The sequence below is a fragment of the Lepisosteus oculatus genome, chromosome 1, assembly GCF_040954835.1.
Source record: "Lepisosteus oculatus isolate fLepOcu1 chromosome 1, fLepOcu1.hap2, whole genome shotgun sequence".
NCBI classification, from domain to species: domain Eukaryota; kingdom Metazoa; phylum Chordata; class Actinopteri; order Semionotiformes; family Lepisosteidae; genus Lepisosteus; species Lepisosteus oculatus.
In genome coordinates, this window is record NC_090696.1 from 21248266 (window position 1) to 21276262 (window position 27997).

Genomic DNA, 27997 nt, shown 5'->3' on the forward strand with positions numbered 1-27997 from the left:
TCAGACAGAAAAACTTCGGTCCTCCAGCCCCCGCGGCACTTTCGCCTGATCTTCATCCTGCGTTTTCATCTTCCCTCTCCAGCAGGGCTCGATGATGGAGTGCTTGAAGGCAGGAGCATGATTGCTGCCTGCAAAGAAACCGGGAGCTGCACCTAAAAAGCCCCTTGCAGAGACAGCTCTCGGAGAGCTCAATGGAGGACGAGGAGGAGGAGGGGGTGGGAGATGAAGACAATAGGGGCTGAAACTGTCTCTAGCTACTTCTCTTGTAGCGCTGAGGGCTGAGCTGTCAGGGAACAGTCAATTAAACACCTGCCTGATCAATATCTGCCACCCTGGACTGCTGTGATATGCTGAGGCTCAGGTGTACTGCTTGCGAAGCCAGGGTGTGTTAAAAGCTGTATTGTTTGTCAGGCCAGTGTGTGTTCAAAGCTGTAGTGCTTTTGAGACCAGTGTGTATGTGTTAAAAGCTGTATTGCTTGTGTGGCCTGTGTGTGTGTTAAAAGTGGCCTTGTCATTCTCCTGACATGTCCACCATTATACAGTGGCGTTACAGCAGGTTTGCAGCGTTTGCAGAAAGCAGATTCCGGCAGAGCTTGACACTGCCTGGCCAGATCTACTGCCGGAGGCTTCTCATTAATTAACTTGGGGGCTGTCAGGTCAGGACCGAGCCGCGCTCATTACCAGATTCACCTGGACCCTCTGAGCACACTACAAACACAACAAGGCTGTCAAACCCACGCTTGCAGTGTGCTTTACTACGCACTAAAAAAGGGAAAGACTAAATGTTCAAGCAAACGGGCTGGGGAAGCATCTCAGCATTGTGCAGGGCCTCAGTTGAACAGATAGGCTTCAAAGCATCGTGCGACTCCAAATTGCTTCCCCACTGCACTTCCTTAAACTCAGGTTGCAGGTAAGTCCTCTTTGTGCAATGGAGATTTGGCAATACCTCAGCGTGGGCCGTCTAGGAAGCAATATGGAGATTATGAGGCAGGTCACCGAAGCAACAGAAAGAACAGGAAGAGGGATACGATCCGTAAAAGTTAACAGCGCCTGTAAGACTCTGAAACACCGGAGGAAGAACGTTTGTGTCCTGGTATACTGTACTGTATACTGTAAGTGCAAAGTTTCAGCAAGAGCAGCTGTTAACTGCCACAGGCCTGTTTTAACAAGCTCTTTCACCAGCTTGTTCAAAGGGGGTAGCAGGAGGGCCTCCAGTCGCTATAATTCAATTAATCTCAAGGCTGCGTGACAGTGCGCGTTTTGTTCTCTCGGCACCAGCGAGGCTGAAGTCACTCAAGGCTGATCTGAATTCACGGCTTGCCTGCTTGTTCATGCCGTCTTCCGCGCACGATCCGCCCCCTCTGCGCGTGGCGGGGGGTCACGGTCTCGGCCCTAGCGGTATTCTCTGGGCCGATGACGACACTCGGAGGAGAAAGGAGAAAATAAATTCAGGGTGATGTTGCACGGGTGGAAAAGTAAACAAAATACTAAAAATCCATCCATCCATTTTCTAACGCCGTCTTCCAGTTCAGAGTGGCAGGGGAGCCGGAGCCTATCCCAGCAAGCTACAGGCACAAGATGGGGTACACCCTGGACAGGACACCAGTCCATCCCGGGACACACACACTCACACCAGCCAGTTAACCAGCATGTCCTTGGACTGTGGGAGGAAACTGGAGACCCCAGAGAAAATCCACACAAACATGGGGAAACATACAACAGCATTTGTTGTTCAATGTACACATACAGCTCAGGAACCCCCTATGCGCTTATTGTGTCTCAGTGTGTATGTGTGCGTCTGTGTGCAGGTTGGTATGTCTGTGTTTCTGTTTGTGTCTCTGCGCATGTGGGTTTGTCTATAGGTGTATCTCTCTGTATCTCTGTGCATGTGGGTGTGTCTCTCTGTGTGTGTCTGTGCATGTGGGTTTGTCTCTCTGTGTGTTTCTCTGTACAGTACATGTGGGTGTGTCTCTCTGTGTGTGTCTGTGCATGTGGGTGTGTCTCTGTGTGTGTCTGTGCATGTGGGTGTCTCTGTTGGTGTGTCTCTGTACATGTGAGGGTGTCTGTGTTTGCGCATGTGTGTCTGTGTTTGTGTGTCTCATATATGTACATGTTCATCTGTGTGTATATGTGTGTTTATGTGTCAGTGTGTGAGCGTGCATGCAATATGTGTTTCTGTGTGCAAGGATGTGTGTTTGCATGTCTGCGTGTACATACAGTATGTATGTTTGTGTATGGGTGTGTGTAGTTGTCTACCTGCCCTGTGGACAGAAGCCTGTGAGGAATCAAAGGCTCAGTGTGTGCGTGACAGAGCTCAGGGGAGCAATTTCAAACTCTTACTAAACCAATTTCAGCTCTGCCACTTGAGGAGTGGTACAGGAGCCACTTACCCCGTCCTGGCTCCTGGCTCTGCGCTGCAGCAGATGAGATCTCCATCCGCCCGTATCTCGCTCTGGACAACTCATCGGAGTAGGAACGGAGAGAGAGAGGCATTACAGATAGGAGGACGTGATGCTGCACATTAGTGACTCAGCTGCTGCTATAACTTTCTTCTTTATAGCCTCTTCTTTTTTCCCGAAAATGAGATGATAAGGCAATTTTCAGCAACAGTTTTCAAGGACTTCATTCGGAGGCAAGTTTCAAAAAGATCGGTCCTAGGAGCTTCATTTGTGAGCTTATCAAGAGCTCATCACAGGTTTATGTCTGTGTGCACCAGGTACTGTAAAGTCCGGATCAGAGCTGAAAAAACAGACAAGAAAAATGAAGGTAATTTTAAGCCTCAAAAGTGGTGAATCAGTCCAGAGAAGAGCAGGCGTTCTGTAAATCAAAGGAATATGCTATTGGTTGTTGAAGCTATATTTATTGATCACTGATAAATCAGTTCTGGAACATGCTCCTGTACAGGGCAGCAGCCATGTCAGGCTCTGACATCCCAGTCTCACCAGCTCTCTGTGTAGCTGGTAATATCTCACCTATTGATCAGCCTCCAAGAGGTCTCCTTCATGTGACGTCTCCCATCCCAAGAAACAGAGACCAAATACTTCCAACTACCCACAGTTGCTCTTCCAGATTTTCTTTTTTTGTTGATTTAATACATTTGTGAAAGTATTTTCAGAAACATAAAAGGACAGAAGTACAGGCAGCCAAAACAGCCTTTTGTAGTTTAATATCAAACCGGTTCCCAGTCACCAGTTGTGTCCTTAAGTCTCTGGTTGCAGTGACTCCTCCTGTCCTGTAGGGGGAGCTTGTGGAGGAGAGGACACACCCACCTGCCAGAGACATTCATCTCTGAGCTTGTAAACTTTTTCCTCCCTAAAGTTTCTCTCTCCTCTCCCTGAGCTGCTGTGCAACAGGGCTGCTCTTCAGTAGGGGACGAAGCCAGCCCCCTCCTATACATGAAGTGCAGAGATCCTCTGAGATGAAAGGCGCTATACACAGCAGGAAGTATTATATCAAGTGCAAAGAGCCTGACAGGAGAGATAGTGCCAACTGGAGGAGAAGGACTGTCTCTCACTGACATCACTTCCTGGCACCCAGGAAGCTGTTCTTCCAGGATCTGAGAGCACTCTGGCTGACTCTTCCCAGCCCCACCCCTCAGCTACACTCAGCCAATAGCGTAACACTGCTTCCAAACCAGTCTCAGTTATCCTGGATACAGTTATTCAGGGACATAGAAATCACCCTTCTGTCTACTGAGAGCCACTCAGGATCCCTAAATAACTATTTTCAATAGCTAAAGCAGCAAGAAATCAGAGGGTAGAAGGAACAATTATCCTAGCGATTACTGGGTTTGTATTTTCTGGAAGACAGGAGGGTTAGAAAGACTCTGACTTGAGTGATTGTCCCTTAAACACTGAGCAACAGCTGCTAGTTTCCGTCATCCATTAATCAGCATGGAGTGGAGTGATGCGAACAAGATTCAGCAGGCGGGACAACAGAGAGAGTGAAGACAGGAATTCTTCGCCAAAAGCTGTCCTCTGTGTTTTCTGAAGAAATAACGAGTCCTAATCATTTCCTCCTGTTGAGTAATGGCAGCCCAGAGTCTATCCTGGAAACCTAGGACAAGGCAGGGCACGGATATACACCCTGGACTGGACACCAGTCCATCACTGGGCATACTCATCCTGGACTGGAAACTAGTCCAACTCTGGGCACACACACACCCTGGTCAGGACACCAGTCCAACTCTGGGCTGGGTGCACACACTCTGGACAGGACACCAGTCCATCTCTGGGCACACACACATCCTGGTCAGGACACCAGTCCATCACTGGGCACACACACCCTGGTCAGGACACCAGTCCAACTCTGGGCTTTGTGCACACACTCCGGACAGGACGCCAGTCCATCACTGGTCACAAGACAGAACCACACTGTTGACTAGATGCTAGTCAGTCCATCTCAATAACAATATGGCTATACCACCAGCTGGAAGGAGGAGTGAAGCAGAAAGAACCTTCAAAAACACAATGACATCATACAAACTCCACATAGAAGGATCCCATTTTCCAAAATCGACCGCAACAATGAGAGGTGGTTATTCTTACCATTGGAATACCATGTCATTTTTTCTTATTCCAGGACTGTTTAACTGAAATTATCCCAGAAAACTGTTTTCATTTGATCAAATGAGACGAGAAATCCCAACAAGTAACAGGTGCATTTTCCCCAAACAGTTTTTTTAAACTCCAGCTTGACAAGTCCTACATTGAATGATCATCTGCAGTGAATAATTAATTAATAAGGTCAGAATCCAAGACGAACACACTGACAAAATAAAGATAAACATTCAGAACAGCTTGACACTGTAGACAGAGAATGAATTCATTTAGCTGCCACTGGCCGTGTTCTTCAATAGCAGCACAAATAGAGCCCAGCTACACTTAGAGTGCCTGATCCCTGCCCTGTGACCCACAGATGACCCTGCTCTGACCCCCACCACCAGAGAAGTTGTTGCCCTCAGAATTCTTGCACAGCTCCCCGAGTGTTCTGCTATTGGAAAAGTGTGACAAATCAGGAAAGACAGAATCACTCGTGCATGCCATTCGATATCTCTGTCGGCGTCCTGTTCGCCCGCTCCCCGGCCTCTGGACCTGGGTCCAGGCTGGATAAACGTACAGGGCTGGGAGGAAAGAAGCACTGGATTCGGGGGTATAAGTGCTTTGGGCACCTTGCTATACACTGCAGGATGAATGTGTCCAGTCTCCACGTTTAGTGAGAAATACTGTGATACGAAGGGTAAAAGTCCAAGCCAAAGGTGGCGGCACACCTGAAAGTGACACAGGTGGACACACACTGAGATCTGAAAACAGGAGACACTTGTTTACACAAAGGGTGGTGGGAGTCTGGGACAAGCTGAGCAGCCATGAGGTTGAGCCGATACATTATCTTCTCTCAAGAAGAAGCTGGATGAGACACTTGAATCAAGTAGTTACTAAATACCAAATGGGCTGGATGTTCCAAACTGTGTTAATGCTTCCTTCTTAGGAGCCATTTCAAACCCCAGGGTGACCTCTGTCATTACCTCTCTCTGTCTCTGTCTGGCCTGCTCCCTCACAGGTCCACTCTTCCCTTGCCTAGGCTTTTACTTGCCTGTGAAATACAGGGTTTCTGGGTATCTATAGAGCTCCAGTACCTAGAGATCTGGAGGAAGATGGTAAAGTAGGCCGGTTTAGTCAATTAGTCACTGAGAGCAAACACACCTACCTACCACACCTACCTACATCATGACAGGGGCTGCTGTCGTATTAATTACAATTACTCTTCAGATGTGTGCCCATTTATATAGGTGGGCATGTTATTGGAGCAATCTGAGGAAGGCATATATTTTAATACACAGTATTATATTAGAACCTCATTAAATACAGCAGCTGTGCCACACCTTGGATTTGAGCACAGAGTCCCTGTGCACTGCTTTACACCTTTCTAATCGAGCTTTCTCTGCTGACCTTTCTCATTGAGGCTTTCTGGTGACAACAGCAATTGTAGGAGTCTCTCCCTTTTGGTTTTCCAGCACAGCCTGTCTCTGGGAGGAGGCGTTGGGGGGGGGGAGGGGAGAGGGGTATTAAGCAGTGAGCTGAGCAGATGGCAGTTCCAGGTTTCCTGGGATCAAAGGCACAGCGCTCACCGGCTAAGGCGCTCCCGGAAATGAGGAAAAAATGATCCCCCAGGATCAGATATAGCCACAACAGGGAGACAACCAGACAACTACACCACTATTTCCCCCCCAACAAAGTGGACTAAGCGACCCATCCTCATTCCCAATTCCTTACTTTCTTCCAACTTAAGATCACATTTGTAACTAAATGAGCATGTGTACAAGGATCTCCTACATTTACTCTTGTCCTGGCCCCTTCGCACTGGCGACCAGCAAGTTTCAAAAGATAACTTCAAGGCTTCCCAGTTTCCACAAGAAAGGTGTCTCAGGAGACACAGTAGATAGCCTTGCAGAGCACAAACAGCAGGATGAGAAAATAGAGATGAATTTTATAGACTGAAGAAGATGATGTAATGAATGAACTCTTCCATGTTGTGCTGAACAAGGTGCTTGTTCAGTTTTTTTTTCCTTCCCTCATCCTCTTCTCCTTCTGCGCTCATGTAATAAGTCATTAATATATACATCCAGAAATGAGCCCCCTTTAGAAATAAAATCCGTTTTTTGACCAGCCGGCAAGATTACACTGCTCCAGCAGCAGCATGCTGCGAGACACAAATTGCATTTTTATGCCTAGCTGCTGAAACAGACACAGATAGGTTTTGTGGGAGAGGTGGGAAGAGGGCAGGTAACATTAAAGTGGTATTGAGATCCATGAGCACATTATCAGCAGCAAGGACTATGTGACCGGCTATGCAGACCCATACAGGAGCTGAGGCCGGGTCATTTCTGTAGTTCAGGAGGAGGTTCCTGGTTCAGACCCGTCTCCTGGCACTGTGTGCCGCCTCCCCTCCCCCCAGAGCACTGCAGCAGACAGGACACGCGTCCGGAGAGGCCCTGTCGGTTGTGGCTGTGCAGCTGCTCATGCTGGAGCCACAGATCACCCCCTCAGTCTCTGTAAGTCACTTTGGATAAAGGCATCAGCTAAATGACCAATCGTTATTATTAGATCAGACTGATAGATTAACCCTGTCATTCTTATTGGACACCCTAGGCACAATTTTCTCGATTTTCTCAACGAGGCCCAGCTGAAACACTTTAAGGCACTCCGTGTGTAAGGCACTATATAAACACACGTTACCTGGTCGCCTGTCCTCCTTGGGTCCATTAATTGAATAGCTGCCACAGATGGGGCTTTCTCCTCGACGCTCTGGATGGCTCAGCTGTCTCTCCGGGACAGGATAGTGGCCCCCTCGTGTTTCTCAGCGCTCACAGGAATCCTCACTCTGGGGGGGGGGATTACAGGGGAACAGGCCGTCTGACACCTCTTGAGCACGCACTCTTCTGTTTACTGCCCCCTTGGGCTCACTCGCTGTCAATACCCCGCTGACATCCCGCTCCGTCACGTCTCCAGGACCGGCAAGCCCGACAGTTTCCACCCGCGGGTGTCACGATTGTCATCCCTCCTCCTCAGGGCGCTCCGACTCTTTCGGAATTGAGTTGATTGCGTGCACCTGCCCCCTGTTTGTCTCACTATTTAAGCCTGGCGCTCTCGTTATTCCTGGCTCAGCACTGGGAGAGGGACGCCCGGAAGCCCGCCTACCAGCGGGTCCAGGAGATACCCGACGGCATAGGCTTCATCACGGCGTCCTGCCCGTCTGAGTCCGGGGTTCGGAGCGCCTGGCCTCGTTACCCTGGTTTTATTCCCGGTCCCTGTTCCAGATCCCGTTCCAGATTTTAACCCTGTCTTGTCTTGGATGGATTGCCCGGTTTTTGGACTTTGGACTGCACCCCTGGATTTCCTGTTTTGGACTTCCCTGGACTAGTTGCTTTCGCCACCCCCCCGAGCACAGGATCACCGCCGTCACCATCTGTCACCCCGTCCTGATCCTGCCATACCTTTCCCAGATGTCCTTCTCCACGTACTTCCGGATTATACCGTCTGCATAGGGTCCTGAACTACGCTTCACAGGAGCCTGGACTGGCTCCCATTACAACGGGCCCACATGTAACTCCAAACGCCTCAGCTGAGGAAAGGCGTCTGATTTGTGAAGTAGGGGCGGGGGGGTCGATCTAAGCCCCGAAAGCAGGATATGACAGACATCGAGGAGAACGACAGTGCGAGAGGGCCGCCCAGAGAGCCTTCTGCACATTTCTGGGGTTTCAGGAGGCCCCTGGTTCCCCAGAGCAAAGCCTATTCAGTTAACACTTGCTAGTTCATGTCCCAGCTTCCTGCAGGCTTCAGTAATGTCTGAGGAGGAACAGCCCTCCAGCCCTTCTCCTGCTACATCCCCTGACACACACAAGATGGTGACTGAAGCACGATTATTAGTAACGTAAACCTCCCTTGTGCTTTCTTATTGTTTCTGCCAAGACAAAGACCCTTTCAGAACAGGTATTACAGTCAAGCCTGTTAGATATCTGAGCTCGTTAGTGTCTGGAGCGCTGGACACCACAGCATGCTTAGCGTGAAAGTATTTGCCTGGCTGTTGGCCGGGCCCCAGGAGAAAAGCAAGTGTTTCACTGTAAATGTGCTCTGGGAGTCTCTTGTGCCGTGTTGCGCTGCAGCAGGGGGGCTGGGCACACGGGCAGGTGAAATTGCACAGGAGATGAGGGAGAAATTGCTGCTGCTTGTGGAGGAAGATTACAGCGTTAAGTGTGAGGATCCATCAGGGAGATGAGGCCGTGACAGAGTACAGGCTGAAGATTGCTCCACTGCAGTCTGTCCAATTGCTGGGTAACGTCCCTCTTTCCCTTCATCAATCTCCCCCCCTCTCCTTCCTCTGTCGCTCTTCTCTCCCTTGATGTCTTGTTCTCGGGCTCTGCAGTGTTTGTGTTACTGCTCTCCCTCTCCCCTGGCTCCTCCATCCCCCTCATCCCCCTCTTCCCCGTTCTCTCAACCCCTCGTCTCCCCCTTTCCTCTCTTTCAGTCCCTCATTCTTCCCTCTTGCCCCCTCTCCCCGCAGCTCCACGCTCTGTTCCACCTCTCCATGCGGTGGAGGATGCTCACACAAGAGCCGGGGGTTGAACTTGCGCCCCGGGCCGGACTCAGTGAGTTCCACAAGTGGCTTTTCTACCTTTAAAGAGGGAAGGCAACAGCATTGTAGTGCCGCCCCCCCCACACACACACCAACCCCTGCCTATCTTACAATCCCCACCCAATGAATAGACTTGTACTGTAGACCCTGGGGTCACCCTAATTACCCCTTAGATCCTGCGTGTTGAGCAAAACTTTTTTCTAGTATTCCAAACACCCTTTTTTCTCTATTCTTCAAGGCTGTTGTCTATTCACCACAGCGCAAACTGTTTCTTATGGCAAATTGCCGATTCACAGCAAACAATGAGGAAGGCTTCTCGTTGCAGGCTTGAGAATAGCTGCTTTTGTCGGTTCCTCAGCTGGAGGGCATTGGAGTCACATTCAGAGTTCTTTCCTATAGCCTGCTCAAAATGTAGGCACACATTCAGCTTCATGAACTCCTGAAGAAAAAGAATATCCTGTCTAAATACCGGAGCGTAACACAAAGCCTGGCTGGGCTCTTTATAGCAATATCATGAAAAACCATCTTATTGGAAGACGTTTTTTTTCTGCTTACAATGTCACGGTTAATAGAAATAAATGCACGCAGGCATGCACTTGCCTGGCTAACTGCAAGGACAAGGTCACCAAATGCAGCCGCTTGGCCCATTCCTGTCACTGTCAGCGGATGATGCAGGCTAGACTGGAACCCGCCATTTCTGAAGGACAAAGCAAAACCCAACCTCCCAAACGGCTCTCCCTGCTGGGATGTAGTTGCACCTACAGCCATTTGGACCCTCCTAAGAAAGAGCTTTTTTAAAACAAAAACACCAGAATATTCATCAAGTACTCACGGCACAACCAACACCAGAGACGGACTGCAAGCAAAGGCCAGGACATTCTGTTGTGGTAACCAGGGGTTTGCGATGAGACGTGCGGGCCTGTAGCCAGCTGTGCTGCCCCCCTTCTCCCACATAACAAACGGCTCAAGCTTTCCTGATGCCGGTGGGCGCAGGGGGGCTTTGACCTGCTCAGTGGCGAGACGCAAGAGAGAGCAAGAGTGTGTTAATGGCTAATGAACAGCTTAGCCCTCAAGCGTCCTGAATGGCCTCCCGGCCCTCTGAATTAATGCCAGCACTCTCCGTTAGCCACCTGTCTCCAGGCCCACCGCTCCACGGAGTGAGGTTGAAAAAGGGGCACCTGGGCTGACCCCCGGTCGACCCCTGACCTCCAGATGTTCCTGTGATGGATCTAAAGCCATCACGGGCTCGACTCAGACGCAGCTGGCGCTAACAGCAACGTGGGCGTTTATCTCATTACAGGAAAAGACAACTCTTGCTGCTTACAGAATAAACAGGATGTCTTTAGCTCATAAGCAGTGCTACTAAAAAAAGTACGTTTCAATTTTTTCCGATGGTCGTGTGTTCTTCTATTAATTTGGATTAAATGATTTCTTTTCGCAAATAACCAAGCATCCAATCCAAGGACAATCTGTCTCAGTCCGAGGCTCTGTTGTATCAAGTACATGTGGAAAGAGGATCCTGGTGCGTACTGAGGCTCTGGTGATCATGACATGAGCTGTCACGAAGCGTCAATTGCTCCAGCCAGGGAGTTTATTCCTGGGCTCCTCAGCTTTTGCACTAATCATTTCAATTACAGACCTTAGCTACCACCCTCTCCTCAATCAATCAGTTAAAAGCCGGGAGGATAAATAGAGCAACCAAGATGCTGGTGGTGTTATGCTGGAAGGTTCCTAATATTTTGGTGTGTGTAATAATCAAAGCAACCCTTTTGGCTAACACTATCTCCTCACTTCCTTTCCTCCTGAGCCCTTAATGAGCAAGCCAAGCTAATTAATTACTTAATTAATTAACCTTTGTCCTCACATCTTAGGCCGATGGAAAGAGACATCGAAACCCCGCTGGACTGTGCTGTCTTCTGGGATGTAAGCTCCGACCCGCTGACGGCAGCCGCACACAGGTGGTGTAGGAAGCTGTGGTGCGATTGTCAGCGCTCTGCTGCTTTGTGAGTGCAGATCCCTGTCACCTGCCTCTCTCGAGAGTTACACTGCCTGCTGTGCCCACCCAGGGCTCTGCGGGGGGTAAGCAGGAGGGCTGGTGGGTACTGAAGATCCGAATTAACACTGACATTATTCATTTATTCATTTCTTTTTTGTGTATCAAAGGGCCGGATCCCGTGGTCTGTGACTGAAGACCCCAGGAAAGGACCCCCGGGGGCTGTTTACTGATCCCGTTTCCTAGCATGAGTGACACACCGGCTGAGGAGGCAGGGAGTTGGGGCACTGAGGGACTGGTCTTCACAACACGGGCAGTGCCCTGGCCCGGGCCCTCTGCTACAGGAGGCGAGCCGCGATACCTGCAGGTAAATCCTTCTCAAAGGCCAGCCGGCAGGCGCTCTGTTCTTCAGGTCACGCAACCGAGGCAGGACTGGGAAGCCTGTAACAGTGAGGGCACTGCAACAGATCAGATAACGAGCTCTCGGGGTTGAAAATGAGCTACCCACGCAGCACTAATGCCACTGGCCGCCCTGGCACAACCCCAGGGGAGCACGCCACCTGTCCGCGGCGGCGCCAAGCGTCAGTGAGAAGGCGCAGCTGGCCTTGTGCGGACGTGGTCGAAGGCCAGAAGAGTCCAGTGGAACTGTTCAGTTCAGCCCCAACACAATTAATCACGGCCTCGGCTTGAAGGGCATCCCGCTAGGACAGCAGGGCAGGACGGGGCTCACAGGCAGTCAGCACCTGGTGGCACACATGCACCATGTCCTGTTGCAGACGTGCTGGCTGCTTGCAGAGGCCTGATATGTCAAATTTGAGAAGGGGGGGGGGGGGGGGGGTAGGTGGTCCACATATTTTGGTCTGCACTGCTGACACACTATAGGCAGCTACTGGGGGGAGCACCAACATGCCCAGTCACCAGAGACTGGGCCTGACTCAGTTGCTCCATGAGGCTGATGTTTTATACCACAGCGTGAAATTTAAACAAATCCCTCATTTTTGTTTACCAACTTGCTTTCCGAGTTGCGTGTGTGTTTGTGAGGGGGGGGGAGTTGCTCCATTTTTTCATTCTCCACACGCTCTATGCCTCTCGTCCTTGTTAGCGCGCGTCAACGCCCTGGGAAGCTCCGGTTAGATTGAGCAGGGATATGCGCACGCTCTCAGCACGGGGGGGCGGAGGCAGGCAAGTCAGGATGAGCGTTCCGCCCTTGTGCGGAGACGCAGAGCAATCAAACCGCCGACAGATTGCAGGAGGAGGGGGCTGGTATGGAGCAGGTGAGGTGTTAACTACCGGTGAGAGCCCTCTCAGTCTCCCTCTTGGGAGACAGACTGAGTTATACCCAATTACAGCACTGCCTAACGTCTTCATATTGGTTTTTAAAAGACTGGGAACATAGAATCCTGGTTTCAAACCACTCCATGCAAATGACAAAGTCCAAACTGGCACAAACCAGGCTGATTCTGAAAACAGGCCGTTTCAGAGACTCAGACAACTCCATCTGAACTCTCTGAGCCCCTCCTTTCCTCTTTCATTTCTGAAATCCCCTCTCAGTCCTGTCGCAGTCATTATTTATGTGTTTTGTTTGCCTTACATCATCTCTCTTTGGCTCTCTGCATTTTCCAGCGCTTGTTTTATTAGCGACACTGCAGAGATGTTTTCCTAATGAGTCCTGAAAGCTGCGTTAGCCGATAATTGAAGAGAACTCTCCGTGGTGGAGGTACGCTGTAAGTCGGTCATTGATAGGCTCAGGTATGCCAGCAGGGGGAGCCTTCATCCAAAAGCAGTGACGGCTCCTCACCGTTGGCCAGGAGTGCGTGATCCATGGTGATTACCAACCCTCCGAGTTGCTAAAATCATTATGCCATTCTGCATCAACCAGTAGGGCAGTGTCTGTGTGGCGTCTTGCTGGAGCTTGTGAGGCGAATTATAAGAAGGACTGGGCTGAAATCAGAAGACAGGAGCCCTTTCTGTGAGTACGGGAGCATTTTTAATAAATGTTCTGACAGGCACAAGTGTTACAATTGAATACATACAATCTGTTTGCGACACGTATGCTCTGTCTCAGATCTCAGATTGCAGTCCAATGGGATATATCTTAACTTGAGTGATTGGGTTGAGGATTGCTTATTACAGAGAAAACAGGTGGTACAGATAAGGGGTGAATACTGAGATTGGGGTGATGTAAGTAGGGGAGTACCACTGGAGCATGTACTGGAACCACTGCCCTTTTTCTTAATTTAAAGTATCTACATTCTGGCTGGCGTGGTGGCACGGTGTTTAACATTGGTGTCTTGGAGCATTGAGGCCCTTGGTTAAATTCCTGGCATGCTATCTGTTTGGCTTTTGTATGCACTGACAGGCTGAAGAACCTGTCTTCTGTCTTCTTTAGGCTGAAGGGAATATCCTGCACTGACAGGCTGAAGGACCTGAGTCTCTTTAGTCTGAAGGGAGTGTCCCACACTGACAGGCTGAAAAAACTGAGTCTCTTTAGTCTGAAGGGAGTGTCCCGCACTGACAGGCTGAAGAACCTGTCTACTGTCTTCTTTAGGCTGAAGGGAATATCCTGCACTGACAGGCTGAAGGACCTGAGTCTCTTTAGTCTGAAGGGAGTGTCCCACACTGACAGGCTGAAAAAACTGAGTCTCTTTAGTCTGAAGGGAATATCCTGCACTGACAGGCTGAAGGAACTGAACCTTGTTAGTCTTGAGTCAATCCAGTGGAAAAGGAAAACATGGAACCCAGTGGAAACTACATGGAAGCACATTTAAAAATGGTAACAGGAGGCTTTCTTTTCTTTACCCAGAAGGTCTCAGACTTGAACCTCTAGTGTCCCGGCCTAAGAGTCCAGTCATGTGTGTCATCTGCTGTGTAAGAGAGATTGACCCATCTGACGAGTGTGTGGGTGGGGAGGTGTGCATTTTGAATGCCTTTGGACATGATGATGTCATCGTAAAAGTTTTATCTTGTATCATGGGGCTGGTTACAACTGTGAGCACTAAAATAAAGATCAAGGGTCACACATGAATTGAAGAACAGCTGTTTAAAAACTAGAAACTAGAGAAGCCCATTTACTGTCCAGCCATATCTTTGAAGATGATGAAGACAATACCCAACGGAATTGACATGAAGCATCTAGAAGGCATTATGGGTACTAACTAACCAAACGAGTCAAACTTCCTCTAACACAGAGACACTGCTTTTTTTATTAAACCCAGATCAAACCACCCACAGATTCTACCCAGAATGCTCTTCGCTTCCAGGGCAGACCCCTCCAGTCTGCCTCTCTCTGCTCACCTCCGTCAAAGTAACATCAATTCAACCTCACACAGGACTTTTCTGTTGTCTTCTGGATTCAATTATTCTCTGCCGCCGTCCCAGAGACATCTCTCTCATTCTCTCATTCCATTTCCTGCCCTCCGGCAGCTCGTCACAGTCACACCTCGTCTGGGACTCAGAAACCTTGAAGATGCACAGCAGGGCTACGTCAAAGACAACACTGAGGACGTCGTTCACAAATATAGCTCCCTGGTTCGCCAGCTTGTCACCTCCTTTTAGAGATAATCTATGGTAAAGGAGAAGCAATTTCAGCTCCCCCTGTTCACGAAACCTCTCTTCTCTCTATCTTTCACACTTAGGACACAAAGTGGCTGTCTGGGTAGCTGAGGCAAGCCTGCCGCCACTGAGACCGGAGCTCGGAGCAGGGAGCCTGAGCATTTGTGCGGCACAAGAACCGCACGGCGCGCGGCCGTGGTAATAACGACGCCTCAATCTGCCGAGTCTCTTTTCCCATTTCCTCTCATTTTGCGGGCGCGGTGCTCAAATTGGTTTGGAAATGAGCTCCCTGACCCCGCTTGTCTCTGCCTCCCGCTTACGCTTCGCGGCCACGCATCTGGGGTCAGGAGCAATGAAAAAAACCATCAGGGTTTAGACAGCAAAAAAAGAAGCATTTGCATTCACATGCTTACAAGCTCGCGGCACCCTGTCACATGAAAACGAGCATCTGCTGCGAGAAGATTACATGTACGACACAGCACTGACCACAAGATAGAGCATGCACAAACACAGAGGTACATGAGAGCACCAGGAAAGATTACAAATGAGAGGAGGCCAGTCATATATTTTAATTGTTTGGCTGACAGTAGGGGAGCTCCTTCAGGCGCTCATTCAGCAGTTTCTCGAAAGATGTTTCGTCTTCAACAACATGACTGGACAGCTTGGACTCCCACCACTCTTAATGTAAAGTTTTATAAATACACTTCCCTTTTCACTATGTACTATAGCTCAGGCTGTGTGTGTAGGGCCTGATTCAGACAAATCCTGTGACACAGGAGGGTATTCCTGACAGAGGTTCTGAGACTCGGTAAACTTCCACTGTGAATACCTACCTACTACCATGTGATTTGTGCTGGGTGTTGTGCCTCGTGCATATTATTTCAGTACCAATCTCTGTACATTTCAGAGCCAACATCAGCCTAAATATAGGCCTTTCAGTAATGCAGCACAGAGTTACAAAGTGCCTAGCGAAGTGTCCACTGTCATTACAGAAGAAACGCCGCAGTTCTGTCGCCAGCAGTACAGATGCGTTTCTGGCAGACACATTTCATCAGACGGAAAACGAAGTGGGTAAAAATTGCCTCCTGCCTGGGAAAGGGGTAATAAAAATAGATCTGTTGCAGGAGCAGTGCTGTAATTGTTCCTCGTGGCCTCCAGCGGGCTGTGGTAGGCGATAACAATGGGTGTCCGTGCTAATCAACTCTGTGCTTAATTGAGGCCTGTTCCGCCGGTGCCTCTGAAGATGTCAATACCAGCCCTCGCTGCTGTGCAGCTGGTGCCGGCACGCGGCCGACGGGCATCAGGCTCACATCCACGCATGAGCCTTTCAGTGAAACTGGGGGAAGCGAGCTCAACGCCGAGGCTCCAGTGACTGCTTTCGTACTGCCTGGTGAGACCTGCAACAGCTTGTCCCGTTCCTGCGCTGGCAGGGCAGTCCACTGGAATCTGGATTTACAGAGCAGGGCAGCAGGGAGAACCTTCCTTTTAGTTCAGCTCCGTTGCATGTATCTTCATTCTAACTACTGCTAATGAGATTCAGTCCTTTCCGGCTACTCTCAGCCCACCTGTCAGCTCTACACTCCGGCACACAGGTGGGATTCTAGAAGATGTCTTGTGGCTGATAGTAAACTTTCTGAGGAAGGGTGTAGTGCAGTGTCAGGAGGCGTTGAACCAGGAACTTCCTGTTAACAACACCCACCCCCTGACCACTGCACCACTAAGCCTCCTGAAAGGCACCATTAAGAAACACTAAAAGGCAGAGTCTATCCCAGCAAGCAACAGGCACAAGGCACCCTGTTATAGGGAAGCCAATCCATCGCAGGGCGGACACACAGACACACACTCACACCAGGGCCAATTCTCCCAGAAGCATGAGACCTACAGAACCTACAGAAACATGGGGTTACAAACTCAACACAAATAGCACCTCAGATCCAGAATGGAACCTAGGGCCACAGTGCTGCGAGGAAGCAGTGTTAACCTCTGGACTACTATGCCGCCCCGTGCCGACAAACTCTACAACAGGCATGATCCCAAGGATTCCCAATCCTGGTCCTGGGGACCCCCACGCTTCCGGGGTCGTGCTCCACCCGAGCTCCCAAAGAAATAGTGGAACCCTCAATAGACCCAATACCAGATTGCTTTTGGGCTCTTCCTTTGTTTCCAGTTCCTAAACGTGTGAGAGATCTGACTTTCAACCACTGCATTTCATAAGCAAATCTAACCAAATCTAACCAAATCTAACCGGCGTCCTGGCCAAATTTCCCCATTGGCCCTTACTAATAATCCCCCTCTTTGAATTGGCTACATTACTCTGCTCTCCTCCCCACTGATAGCTGGTGTGTGGTGAGCATTCTGGCGCACTATGGCTGCCGTCGCATCATCCAGGTGGGGCTGCACATTGGTGGTGGTGGAGGGGAGTCCCCATTACCTGTAAAGCGCTTTGAGTGGAGTGTCCAGAAAAGCGCTATATAAGTGTAAGCAATTATTATTATTATTATTATTATTATTATTATTATTATTATTATTATTATTATTATTATAACCTCCCATCCAGGAGCACGAAACAAAAGCCTTGCACAGGGTTCCAACCGAGTGACGTTTTGGTTCAGCTGAGGGCTCATTTGAAGTCAATTGAGGACCCCAAGTCTGGATTTGAGTCCAGGGCCAGCACTGCAGGCTTCCAAGCCCCCCACGGTGCCACCATCCCTTCGGAAGCGATCAACTTAATCTGTCAAACATCAAACGCTAAATGGGGGTCAAAGCAAATTCTGCAAGGTCAGTGCTTCTCCATTCCACGAGCTACTGTGCTGTGCCAGGACAGGGGCGCCCAGTCTAACACTGGTCGGCCTGAAAGCCTCTATTCGCTGGACTGGCGTGGCTGCTGTCTCAGGGTGTGTTTGGGTTACAGCTGTCGCGCAGACACGGGGCTGGGCAGAGGAGGTGCCGTTCTGCAGGGATTCCAGGACCCGAACAGCGACGTCGGTGAGAGCAGCAGGTGGGATCCAGCTTGCCTTCTCCGAGGCCAGAGCTACTACTGTAGATCTGTGACGAAGGGGATATCGTGCTTCACCAACGCCTCACAGACAGGGCTGCAGACAGAGCCTCTCTGTCTTCTCAGCTTCCCTGACACCTCCGCATCCCCCCCTCTCTGTCTCTCTCTCCCCCCCCTGTATTCCCCACTCGTTCTGTGTTATTCTCACTAATTGAGTAGCTGCTTTAAGACACAGAGCGACGTCTGTCTTAATCGCTTGTAGAGCTGCTGTTTTCTTTCAGACAAGCAGCCTGCGGTGACTTTGAGCTAAACTCCTAGGAGCTCATCTGCGACAAGCTTCTATTGTCCACCTTCACAAATACGTGAAGCGCTGTCACACATTCCCTCTCTCGCCATCACGCACACTCTTCCTTACACACACTCACACACACACATTCAGACTCTTACACTCTCATACACACTCTTAAACACGCAGAGACACACACTTACTTACACAGACATATTCACACTATGAAGAAGGCTCCACGGCCGAAACGTTGGGTTTTCTTTCTTCTCTTTTCAGCCTGGAATAAACCTATTACTTGTTCATATTCACACTATTACACGAATACATACACACTATTACTCACACAATCATGCACCACTTTACATCATACACACTCACACATGCTCCTACGCACAGACACACACATTGATACACACACGCACACAGATTCGCACAAACATTCACAACTACCCTAACACACACATGCTTCTACACACACTCTTGTGCTGATGCACACACAAACACGCGTACACGCTCGATCATTTACACATACAGGCACAAAGACATGCTCAAGCACACAGGCTCCCACACGCACAACCACAAACCTCTATGTGTGAGTTATAACAGGAAGACTGATGGGATATTTTGAGAAACAACTGAAGGGTGACTACAGCAACGATGTAAAAAAGCACCTCGGAAAAAAAGGGGGGGGTGGTGATGTGACCTCGGGGGTCATTCATAATTTATACAACTTCATTATAAACCGCAGCTGTTTGTGTGGGGGTGGGGGGGGGGCATTGATGCAGTCAGTCGATAAACTTGCTCACCCAATTGGCGTCCTGAGGAGCGAGGTGAATACCTCGAGAACCACGCCCACCTCGCCGCCGCTGATTGGACGCTGGAATCGCCGCCGTGTCATTTAAGGAGCAGGTGGAGCGGGAAGGCGACGCGCGAGAAGGTAGAGGTCAGCAAGATACGGGACGGCCTGTCCGCGAGCTCGCAAGAAGTCGCACTGCACTCCTCGAGCACTTTCGACACCGCGCGGCACCCCTGCTCACGAGAAGAATACACTAGCAGGTCGATATATCCAGGTAAGAAGACTCTTTTTCATCTTCTGGGAGTGAAGTAGACCACAGTTTATTCATAGAGACAGGGAGATGATATCGAGATCAATTTTATTGTCTGCAGGAATGTCTGCGTTACTGCCGAGAGCTGACAAGAAAACGCTTTGCTACTGGGCATTTACTATGAAACCACAGTAAGCAACGGCGTCTTCCAACATCGCAGTAAATATATAATTTTACCTCAAATTTATTTGCTCCAGAACTGCAATATATAGAAGCGATTTTGGAAGAGACTGGTTGAGGTGTGGCGTGGGCTGCCTTCTCTGCCCAATCCACAGACGAACACGCGGGCGTGATCCCGCAGAGAGGAGATTAACTCAATGTCGCAGTCGCAGACGGCAGCGTTCTCGGGGACTACGAGAGAAGTGTCAGAAAGTGTCTAATAACGATTTTAAAAGCAACCACACACGGGTTTGGGGTGGGAATTTGCAGGCGGCGGAGGGCTGTGCAGAGCCGAATCCCGTTCTCGGGGATAAACTGAGCGGGTCAGGCATCCCAGAGTTGAACAGAACTATGCAGAAGACTGGTTGTGGGGGTTCATTTGGTGTCCATCTTCTCTGATCGGGACAAACTGTCATATAGATGCGCAGCATCTTTTCGCAAGCTTTCCAACTCGGCTCCTGCGCGTGATGTTGCCTCTCTCATGGTTGAGATGCATACCGTGCAAGTCGTTTCGAGACTCGGGTTAACACGCCGTCTCCGAGTCCCTTTGAGCGCGGGGTACAGCCCGTTTCTGTTCCAGACGGGCGAGGCGCGCGCACCCTTGGCGAGCGCCGCGAAAGCGCCGGTTCTGACCGTATGGTGGGGTGACGAACTCCGGAAACCACGGTCTGAAACGTGATTGCTTTCCGTAGGTAAACTCGAATGCTCGTTTTAAATTTCTAAAGATCTGCTACACCCAAAACAATGTAGAGAAGCGGCTCGAAGTCTTTGCATCCCACACATTTTAGCCCGCAGAAGCGAAAAAATAACCAAACTTTCCGGGCTTCACCTGTCGCGTTCAGCCCCCAGGAACTGGGCTCGTGCGGAGCGGAGGAGCGCTCCGCCGCCGGCGAAGACAAAAGGCGTTTTTCCTTCCGAGACGCTGAAAGCTCCACTGTCCCCGTCACGGTCTCTTCTGTGGACGAGCAGATGGAGATAAAACCCTCTTTTGAGGAGCGGTACCGCTGCCAAGTGTCTCTGCGTGCGCCAAGCTCTTTGAGCGCCTTTATTTTAGCGCGTTATTTTACAGCCTTGATTCTGTAACCGCGGAGACCATCAGAAGCATGAAGCGCCCCTAGACAGCAGGGCATACCTGGTATACCTGGGCTGGCTGTCCCCCACGAGTGACTCTCCTGTTCCCGCCAGGCGAGTCCCAGCCGAGGACGATGAGGAGCTGTGCGGTGCTGGCGATGCTGTCTCTCATGCTGGCTTTCAGGTCGTGTCAGTCGAGCTGCGAGGAGCCGGACGAGCCGCTGGGCGCCGAGATCAAGGTAAAGAGCAGGTGACCGTGGCCAGGGCGAGCGCGATGGCCCACGGGGGGTGGGGCACGCGGGGTACTCGGGCGGCAAGACCTGAAAGAGCGCGCGCCAGTTGGTCTGCGCGTGGCTGCAGGTGTTCGTGTCCAGCCCGGTGTCCCCCCTCGCGGAAGCGCACGAGCTCCGCCAAGCCTTCCAGAGACTAAAGATGCAGGCCGGGGAAGCGCGTGTGCGCGTCCTCGCTGAGGGCGACAAGGATAAGTAGGAGGCAGTTTTGCGCGTGTTAATGTCGGCTTGTTAGTGAATGTAATGTCTTTGCAAGGGATTACAAGTGATGCAAAAACGTTATTGCTACACCATGAATAAAAGTGACAAGGGAACAAGAAAGCAGATGGAGGTTGATGTGCGTTTTATGTACTCATGCGATACATAGAAATCCTTTGAGTGGAGGGTGAGACGTTACGTATCCCTGAGAGAGGTAAGGGAAAAGACTTCGGAGCGCTGTCCAGATTTCCAAGGGATACGTGGACACAATGATGGAACAGCAATAGTACCGGAACGACCCCTCCTCTCATCCCACAAAACGGAAGGGACGGTGTTTCCCGAAAAGACCGCTTGGAAAAACTGTCCAGCTGTGTGATAGATGACGTAGTCGGCGTGACCAAATATCCAAGTAATTCAACGGGTTCAAATCCCACAGAAAACGAAGACGCAAAAAGAAGGGTGTTGATATTATGGTCTGGTTGCCCCCGTTGGCACACACCAGATTCAGACTAATGTTGACGACCTGCTTTCCAGAACAGTGTTGATGTTGTCAGAAAGGCTCGGGTATCGGTGTTGACCCCTTATGACGTCATCACGGATCGCCCGCCGGCTTGAGTCACTTGAATGGTCTGAGTGCATCACCACGTAACTTGAAAGCAGAAGAGAACTACCAACCACTGTGCATAAAATCCGTCCTGAGTCTCTGAATACAGGACTTGAAGACTGTACCTTGTATTCAAGTTATAACGTAATGGTGAACTAGATCCCTTAAAATGTATTAATCGTTGCCTAGGTCAAACTGAAACGGATATAACACCTAGACTACAGGAAGCGCCAGAACGGTCTGTGGTTTAAATTGGCCTGCGAGACCATCGCAAATGTGGATGAAACGACTTGTAGTACACTACTATTTATTTCAAACACTTTTAAAAACGCACTTCAAGCATAGCCTGTCAAAACGATAACAGTCATGCATGAAGTGTTATGACTTATCACTGTACTCAACGGTTACATGTTGAGTACTGTGGGGAAGTGTGTTAATTCAGCCGAGAGGCAGGCGCATCAAGGCAGTGCGCTCAAGCCTTCATGTCCGGTTTTGACTTGGGTAGAGACCGCAGGTGAGAACCGCGGACAGCACCGGGGTAACCCTCCCTCCCGTCTTGAGGGGGTGACGTGTTGTCGAACTCCCCTCAGGACAGCCCGAACCCGAACACCCTCCCCCGCGGGTTCCTGAAGAGGTTCTATGACGGCTTCAACTATGACGGCTTCGTGGGGCTCATGGGCAGGAGAAGCACAGGTGAGTGTCGAGGGCACGCTGGGCTTTCCGCGGAGGAAAGCGGTCAGACCTGGCGGCGGCGGGGCCCATACACGGCGTACCTCAGGCGAGATGACGGTAGAATCACAGGGTCCACAGCAGTCCTCTGACAGCGCTGAGGGAGTCTTCAGCTCTACTCCTTACACTGTATTCGAAGCGTTACCTTGGCCCCGGGTTCACCGGAGACCGGCCGCCTCGTTCAACCGCCCTTTCTCGCGCCACAAAGAGCCTCGCGCCGAACTGCGTCACTTCCTCGCTCTGCCCGCGTTTATCGGAACCTGTCGCGTGCCACCGTATCTTGAACCCCAGATGCCTTTTAATATGCTCAAAATGCAAAAGTCAAACGAACCGGGTCCTATTTCACTTGACTGGCTTTACTGTAACTATGGATGATGTAAAACTATCTCCCCCCCCCCCACCCACTTCTTACTAAATTATTTACAAATTCCCGTACGTTGTTCGGGGTCTGTGGAGCCTGGAGGTACTGAAGTCTCGCAATGAATCGCCTGTTGCTGGCGGACATCCCGCCCGGCTGCGGACGTGGCGCTCCGTTCGTCTCTAAAATCCCCTCCAGGGGACCCCGGGAGAAATCTAACCCGACTGCGCCGGCTGTTCGCGGATACGTCTTTTATGAGCCTCAAACTGGATTACCAGCCTAAATTAAATTCTGTCTTCCCGGGCTAGCCGCATCTCCCAACCGCGTTACAGTCCCTGCCGGCTAGCAGACGACGGTAATGGCTGCGGACGAGTCTTGATCGTGCTGGAGTTTACCGCCGACTCGAGGATAGATGGAGGATATTAATGTTGGAAGCATGCCCGGGCAGTGCTTGGACGAGGTCGATGGGTCTTGGAGCCAGTTACATCGCATTAGCGCGGCGAGAGCGTGTTTTCTGTGTGAAACCGGTACTGTAGCTGGGGGGAGGTGCGTGCATTATATGTACTCGGAAGATAAGATGGGAGAAATACAAGATCTGACACGTCGCCGTCGGTAATAAGCCGCATTTTACTGCAGCGCGAGGTCTACCCGCCATCGCTGATGGGTTCTTGAACCGGAGTTAACCCAATTGAGCCTCGCGAGCAGGAGCATCGGGACTCCCGAGGGAATTAACCTGTGTGCGCAGCTGGGACAGGGCGTGGCCTGACGGATTCCTCCGGGATCTGATCTATCCCCATCCCATCCCATTCCTGCAGCAGGACGGACTTCAGCTGGGCGTGAGAGGAGGAGGGTGGTGGTGTGTGGGGACTGAACAGGATAGGTGCGCTGGTTTCCAGCAGGGGTGAGGTCAGGGGATTGTTCTGGTCGTGGAAGGTGATGGGAGTCTCTCTTGCTCCCCTAGTCCAACCTCACACACACACATACACACACACTGCCCCCTGCTGGGGGTTTCTTCATTAGCCGGGGTCCCTGTCCTGGCTCCGTGCTCTTCCCGTGTAGATGCTGTGGTGAGCAGCTGTTCACACAGGGTGCTGCCGGACCTTCAGGCAGGACACGGCCCCATACTGAGCGGACAGCAGACCCTCTCCCCTCCCTCCGAGACGCTCGGCGATTCCGAGCTCGTCAAAGCTCCCCTGAGACTTTCCGTTAATCTGTCCATCGGTTGTCCATTGCTTCGTGCTATTCCGGTAGCTTCTGTTAGCAGATGCGCGATTAATTACCCCCCCAATATCTGTCCATTTTTCCTGTGTTAAAACGAAGGGCTCCAGGAAGGAGACCGGGCCTGATCTCAAAGGCAAAGGAGATCGACCCGTTTCCTTCCGCCGACACCCTCTAAGGAACAAGGCTGCTCAGGAATTGTGGGGCCGCCCGGTTCCGATCCGTTCGGACCGCCGTGTCTACCGGGTTCTTGCTGTAGGTCTGCTCGAATCCGCCCCCGAGGAGCCGGGAGACGTTGGCAAACGAGTCCAATTAAGCAGACAACGATCTGACGGAGAGCAGTCGGATGAAGGCGCTGGGACTCGCCCCGCCCTCGGTCACGGACTGTAATGGATATCGTTCATTACACCGCGCTAACGCTGCCTCGCCGTTTATTGAGCCATCCTTCATCCCCGCCTCCTAACTTCTAGAAATGGGTAGGAAGAACAAACGGAGGTTTGAACTCGTGTAGCGCCGTTCCCTCAGGGGGACCAGCCCGTTTATTTGAACTCCGACCTCTCCAGTAGTTACAGTTGGCTCGACTGCGGTTCGGACGAAACCCACAACAGTGTTTAGTGTCTGGGATCGGGTCGGGTTCATTCGATCCGGTAGTTTTTTTTCCCTCTTTTGTAATATAGTTAATGATCCTTCTCTTTCAATTACAGGAATGAACGAGTTGTCGCCACAGAAAAGTAAGCGCTCGATGATTTGTCGCCTGGTCCTTGTGTTTGTGTCTCTGTCCCTATACGTAAGCCGCATTTTGCGCGTCTGACGAGCTTTTAAAAGTACTTAAAACTTGGCCACAGTATTTATAATGGCCGTTGTTGCAATCCCGTTTTGATAAACACCCCCCAAAAAAACTGACTCTATTGCAGGGGATATGCACGATTTCTTCGTGGGACTGATGGGCCGGAGGAACACGGAAGCCGGTGAGTGGGTGGGGGGTGCGAGGACAGGCGATTGCGGCAAGAATGTGATCGTGTTCTGCAGCGGCGCCTGCCCCGTCTTCAGGCTGTGAGCGCCCCCGTGTGGCCCGTTCAGGAACCGACCTCTGAAATGCGCTCGCAGGTGGAGCTGCGGAGGGTAACGGGGTTCATCACGGGGCAAGGCGGGGTATCGCTCCCACAGCGTCTCCACCCCCCCCCCCCGCAGCACAGGTCCACGTGATTCCACAGCTGCTGGAGAGTTGTGGATGTCGGAGATGGGTGCAGAGTCAACACCACTTACAAATCGTGTTTGCTTTTTGGTTTAGTGGGAACAAATGTACAAATATGCTCCAAGTGTGTGTGTGTGTGTGTGGGGGGGGGAGTGAAATCAATCAGCTTGTGATTAAGGACTTGACTGCAGCAAAAATCAGAGGACGCAAGGGTCCCCCCAAGCCGTGTTTGGGGAACCTCTGCTCTATGCCACCCTGGTCTGGAGGGCAGCTGTCCAGTAGGGGTTCATTCCAAAGCAGCTTTTAATTGCACCAAACCGTCTATTCTGTTCAGCAGTTAATTGAGCTGAGGATCATCAACAACATGGCTTGGCAGCTCGTTCCCAACTCCTACTCAGGTCCTTCAGCCTGTCCGTGTGGGACACTCCCTTCACACTAAAGAGACTCAGGTCCTTCAGCCTGTCAGTGTGGGACATCCGGAGCCCTGGACACTCTGTAGAGATCATGGCCTCAAGTCCTGGACTCTGCTGTTCAGTGTGGCCCAGGGCACAGGGTGTGACCTCTATGCTGTACCAGTCAACCTGCCTGCTGTTTTGCAATTGCAGGGATGCGCAGCCCATTGAAACGGGAGTCCTACCCCGAGTCCAGAGGAAGTCTTCTCCCTAACAAGTGCAAAATGAGGTAAGAGGAGAGTCCTCCAGCCTGAGGGAGGTGAGGGACAAGTCCGGCCAGCGTCCAGCCAAGACCCCTTCCATTCCTGGCATCATGTGGAACTCCCTGCCACCTCCTCATCTGTCCCTGGCTGCCCCCAGTCTGCCCTGGATAGGTTGTAAAAGCAGAGCGCCTGTCTGCGGGAGCCCTGGCTCTTAATTTCGGCTCAGCAGGGCCCGAGGGGATGCCAGTCTTGGGGCGGAGCTCTATTCTGAGTAAAGCTGTCCCCTGTGGGCCGTAACACAGCTGCCCTGAACTGCATACCTGGATCATCTCTGATGCATGGGGGGGTAAAGATGTAACTATGGCAGGAAACCGACTTTCAGGATTGCACAACCCGACACAATTATGAGAAGACAGACATGCTGGCAGGTTAACTGGCTTCAGGGAAGATTAGCCCTGGTGTCTGTGTCTGTGTCCCCTGTGATGGACTGGTATCCTGTCCAGGGTGTATCCCGCCCTGCTTGCTGGAATGGGCTCCAGCTCCACCGCGACCCATAGTTGGATAAACCCGGAGAAGCTTGACTTCCGAGCTCGGGGTCGGTCCTGCACTTTGGCGGCTGAGCCACCCCCAGCTCCTCCGCTCCTCCCTGATCGCCGCGCCGATCGCTGTGGCTGCTCCGCCGAGGGAGAGCTCCGTCCATAAGGCTCTACACGGAGTTGCATCCTGTGAGCTGCCCGCTTATTAACAGCCGAAAGCGCTAAGTGGAGTCTTAGTTTCAGTCTTTCATTACCGCAATTTATGAAACAACTTGTATTTCAAGCGTGGTGTTTGTATACTCTGTTCACCTAGGCTGTAGACGTTTTATAGTTACAGCTATGGGCTGTGTGATTTTACTGAGTGATAAGGTAGTGTGAAGGGCGTTGAACGGCACCTTAACGATTTCCTATTGCTTTAGACAATGCCCGTGATTCCGGTGTTCCGGAGCGGGGCTGAACCGCGAGAAATAAAGAACAACGCGAAAATAATGCGAACGGCAAAGTGATGCGGAGTCCCAGTGTTTCCCGCTAGCTGTCGCCGTCGGATACTCGTAAACGTCCCTCCAGGAAAACCTCATGATCTCTCCCCACCCCCTGACCGCGTGTGTTTACCGTTTGCAAGTCGACACGGGGGTCATTGCTCTCATACTGGGGCTGGAGCGGGGAGACAGCCGGCTGTGGGCGTGCTGCCGGCCCGGTCCCGTTCCACGTCTCTGCTGGGGCTGCGGGCGGGCACAGCGCCAGCCCTTCCTGTGACCCGGTCCGGTCCTGCCCCGGCTGGCCTCCACCAGAGGGTAGAACGGGTTATTTTAAGATTCAAAAAAAAACCCACGAGAAACCAATGAGCTACAGCTAAGATGCCCGTAACCCTTGGCCGTTAATAAAATTAAAATAGTTAACCGAGAGGCGCTTGTCAGACCCTGCCCCACAGTTTGCCAACAACGCGATGATCGCGGTGGGCTCGCTCTAGAGATATAGGACACTTTGCGGCTGGTGAGCCCGCTGCTGCTATCTTACTTTCTTCATTCCGGGCGGGTTCCCCTAATCCATTTCCCGAGTCCTTCTCCCACGTCACTTTGCTTCCTTTGACATACCCCACGCGTGGATTTCGTGCCGTGCGGAAAGTTTCCATAAACTTTTACTAAATGATAACGGTTGACGAAAGAGGGGGGAAAAATCGTATTTGACCTCTAACATAATTGGCAGCGGTTGGGTTGACGTAACAGGGTGACTTGTTTGCAGCTGTACTAGCCCAGAGTCGGCTCACTGGAGCAGGACCTGAGGCGTTTTAAAGGCCGGCAGTCTGTACCCTTAATACAGCGGCAGATCGAGAGGTCTGAGTACCTCAAAAACAAGCCTGTTCCGTCTCAGAATCCGTTTGCTTATTGTTCAAGCGGACCCAAGCGCCGGAAGATACTCGGGAGCTGAGCGAGAGGACCCTGCCCCCCCCCCACACACACGTGGGGCCGGGTTACCCCCAAAGCAGCGGGGTGGCCCCTGGTACGCGCGCTCTTCACGTGCCTGTCTGCCGTTTCAGGTTCCGTCGAGGCGCGTAGCCCAGCGGGACCCCGGACCCTCCTCCTCCTCGGACCGCGTCCCCGCCGCGGGCCTGCCGCACCGTTTCCGGGAACTTGAAATCTTATTTTCTATAAAGAGCTTCTGATTCTGAGCAGAAATAAAAAAAATAAAATAAATAAGAGACTGGTTTTGGAATTTACCAGAAACGTCACTCTGTTCCATGTTACTCAATGTTGTGAAACTGTGCCGCTGTAGCTGTATACAATATGTACATATATAGATCTACTTAAAAACTATTTCCCTCCCCTCACATGAACTGTCATTATTGATTGGTGTATATCGTTTTTTTTTGTAGAGTTCACTAATTTTTGTAAATAAAAGTGAGTTATTTGATTTCGTAAG

The 27997-nt window shown here is 51.1% G+C and overlaps 1 protein-coding gene and 1 long non-coding RNA gene across 3 annotated transcripts; one reads left to right on the forward strand and one right to left on the reverse strand.

Annotated features, from left to right (window-relative positions):
* On the reverse strand, positions 1–22225 carry LOC138237736 (uncharacterized). Its single transcript, XR_011189100.1, has 4 exons — positions 22160–22225; positions 7236–7380; positions 2391–2739; positions 1–1422 (listed from the first exon to the last, which is right to left on the reverse strand). It is a non-coding gene; the product is annotated as an uncharacterized lncRNA (long non-coding RNA).
* Positions 18806–27988, forward strand: tac3a (tachykinin precursor 3a). Of its 2 annotated transcripts, none has more exons than XM_069187339.1 (7): positions 18806–19028; positions 20409–20533; positions 21977–22079; positions 24396–24422; positions 24606–24659; positions 25492–25567; positions 26045–26631. In XM_069187339.1, exons 2-7 carry the CDS (start codon positions 20429–20431, stop codon positions 26241–26243), a joined length of 564 nt encoding a protein of 187 aa, XP_069043440.1. In that variant the 5' UTR covers positions 18806–19028; positions 20409–20428; the 3' UTR covers positions 26244–26631. The 2 variants fall into 2 exon arrangements, with proteins under 2 accessions (XP_069043440.1, XP_015199949.1); XM_015344463.2 differs by lacking the exon at positions 26045–26631 and adding an exon at positions 27615–27988 and having other exon boundaries at positions 18855–19028.
* Positions 27989–27997: the final 9 nt, after the last annotated feature.

Coding starts and splice junctions, on each gene's coding strand:
- tac3a (XM_069187339.1), top strand. CDS start 20,429: ATGAGGAGCTGTGCGGTGCTGGCGATGCTGTCTCTCATGCTGGCTTTC. Junction 20,534..21,976: donor CGCTGGGCGCCGAGATCAAG/GTAAAGAGCAGG, acceptor AACTCCCCTCAG/GACAGCCCGAACCCGAACAC. Junction 24,660..25,491: donor CCGGAGGAACACGGAAGCCG/GTGAGTGGGTGG, acceptor TTGCAATTGCAG/GGATGCGCAGCCCATTGAAA.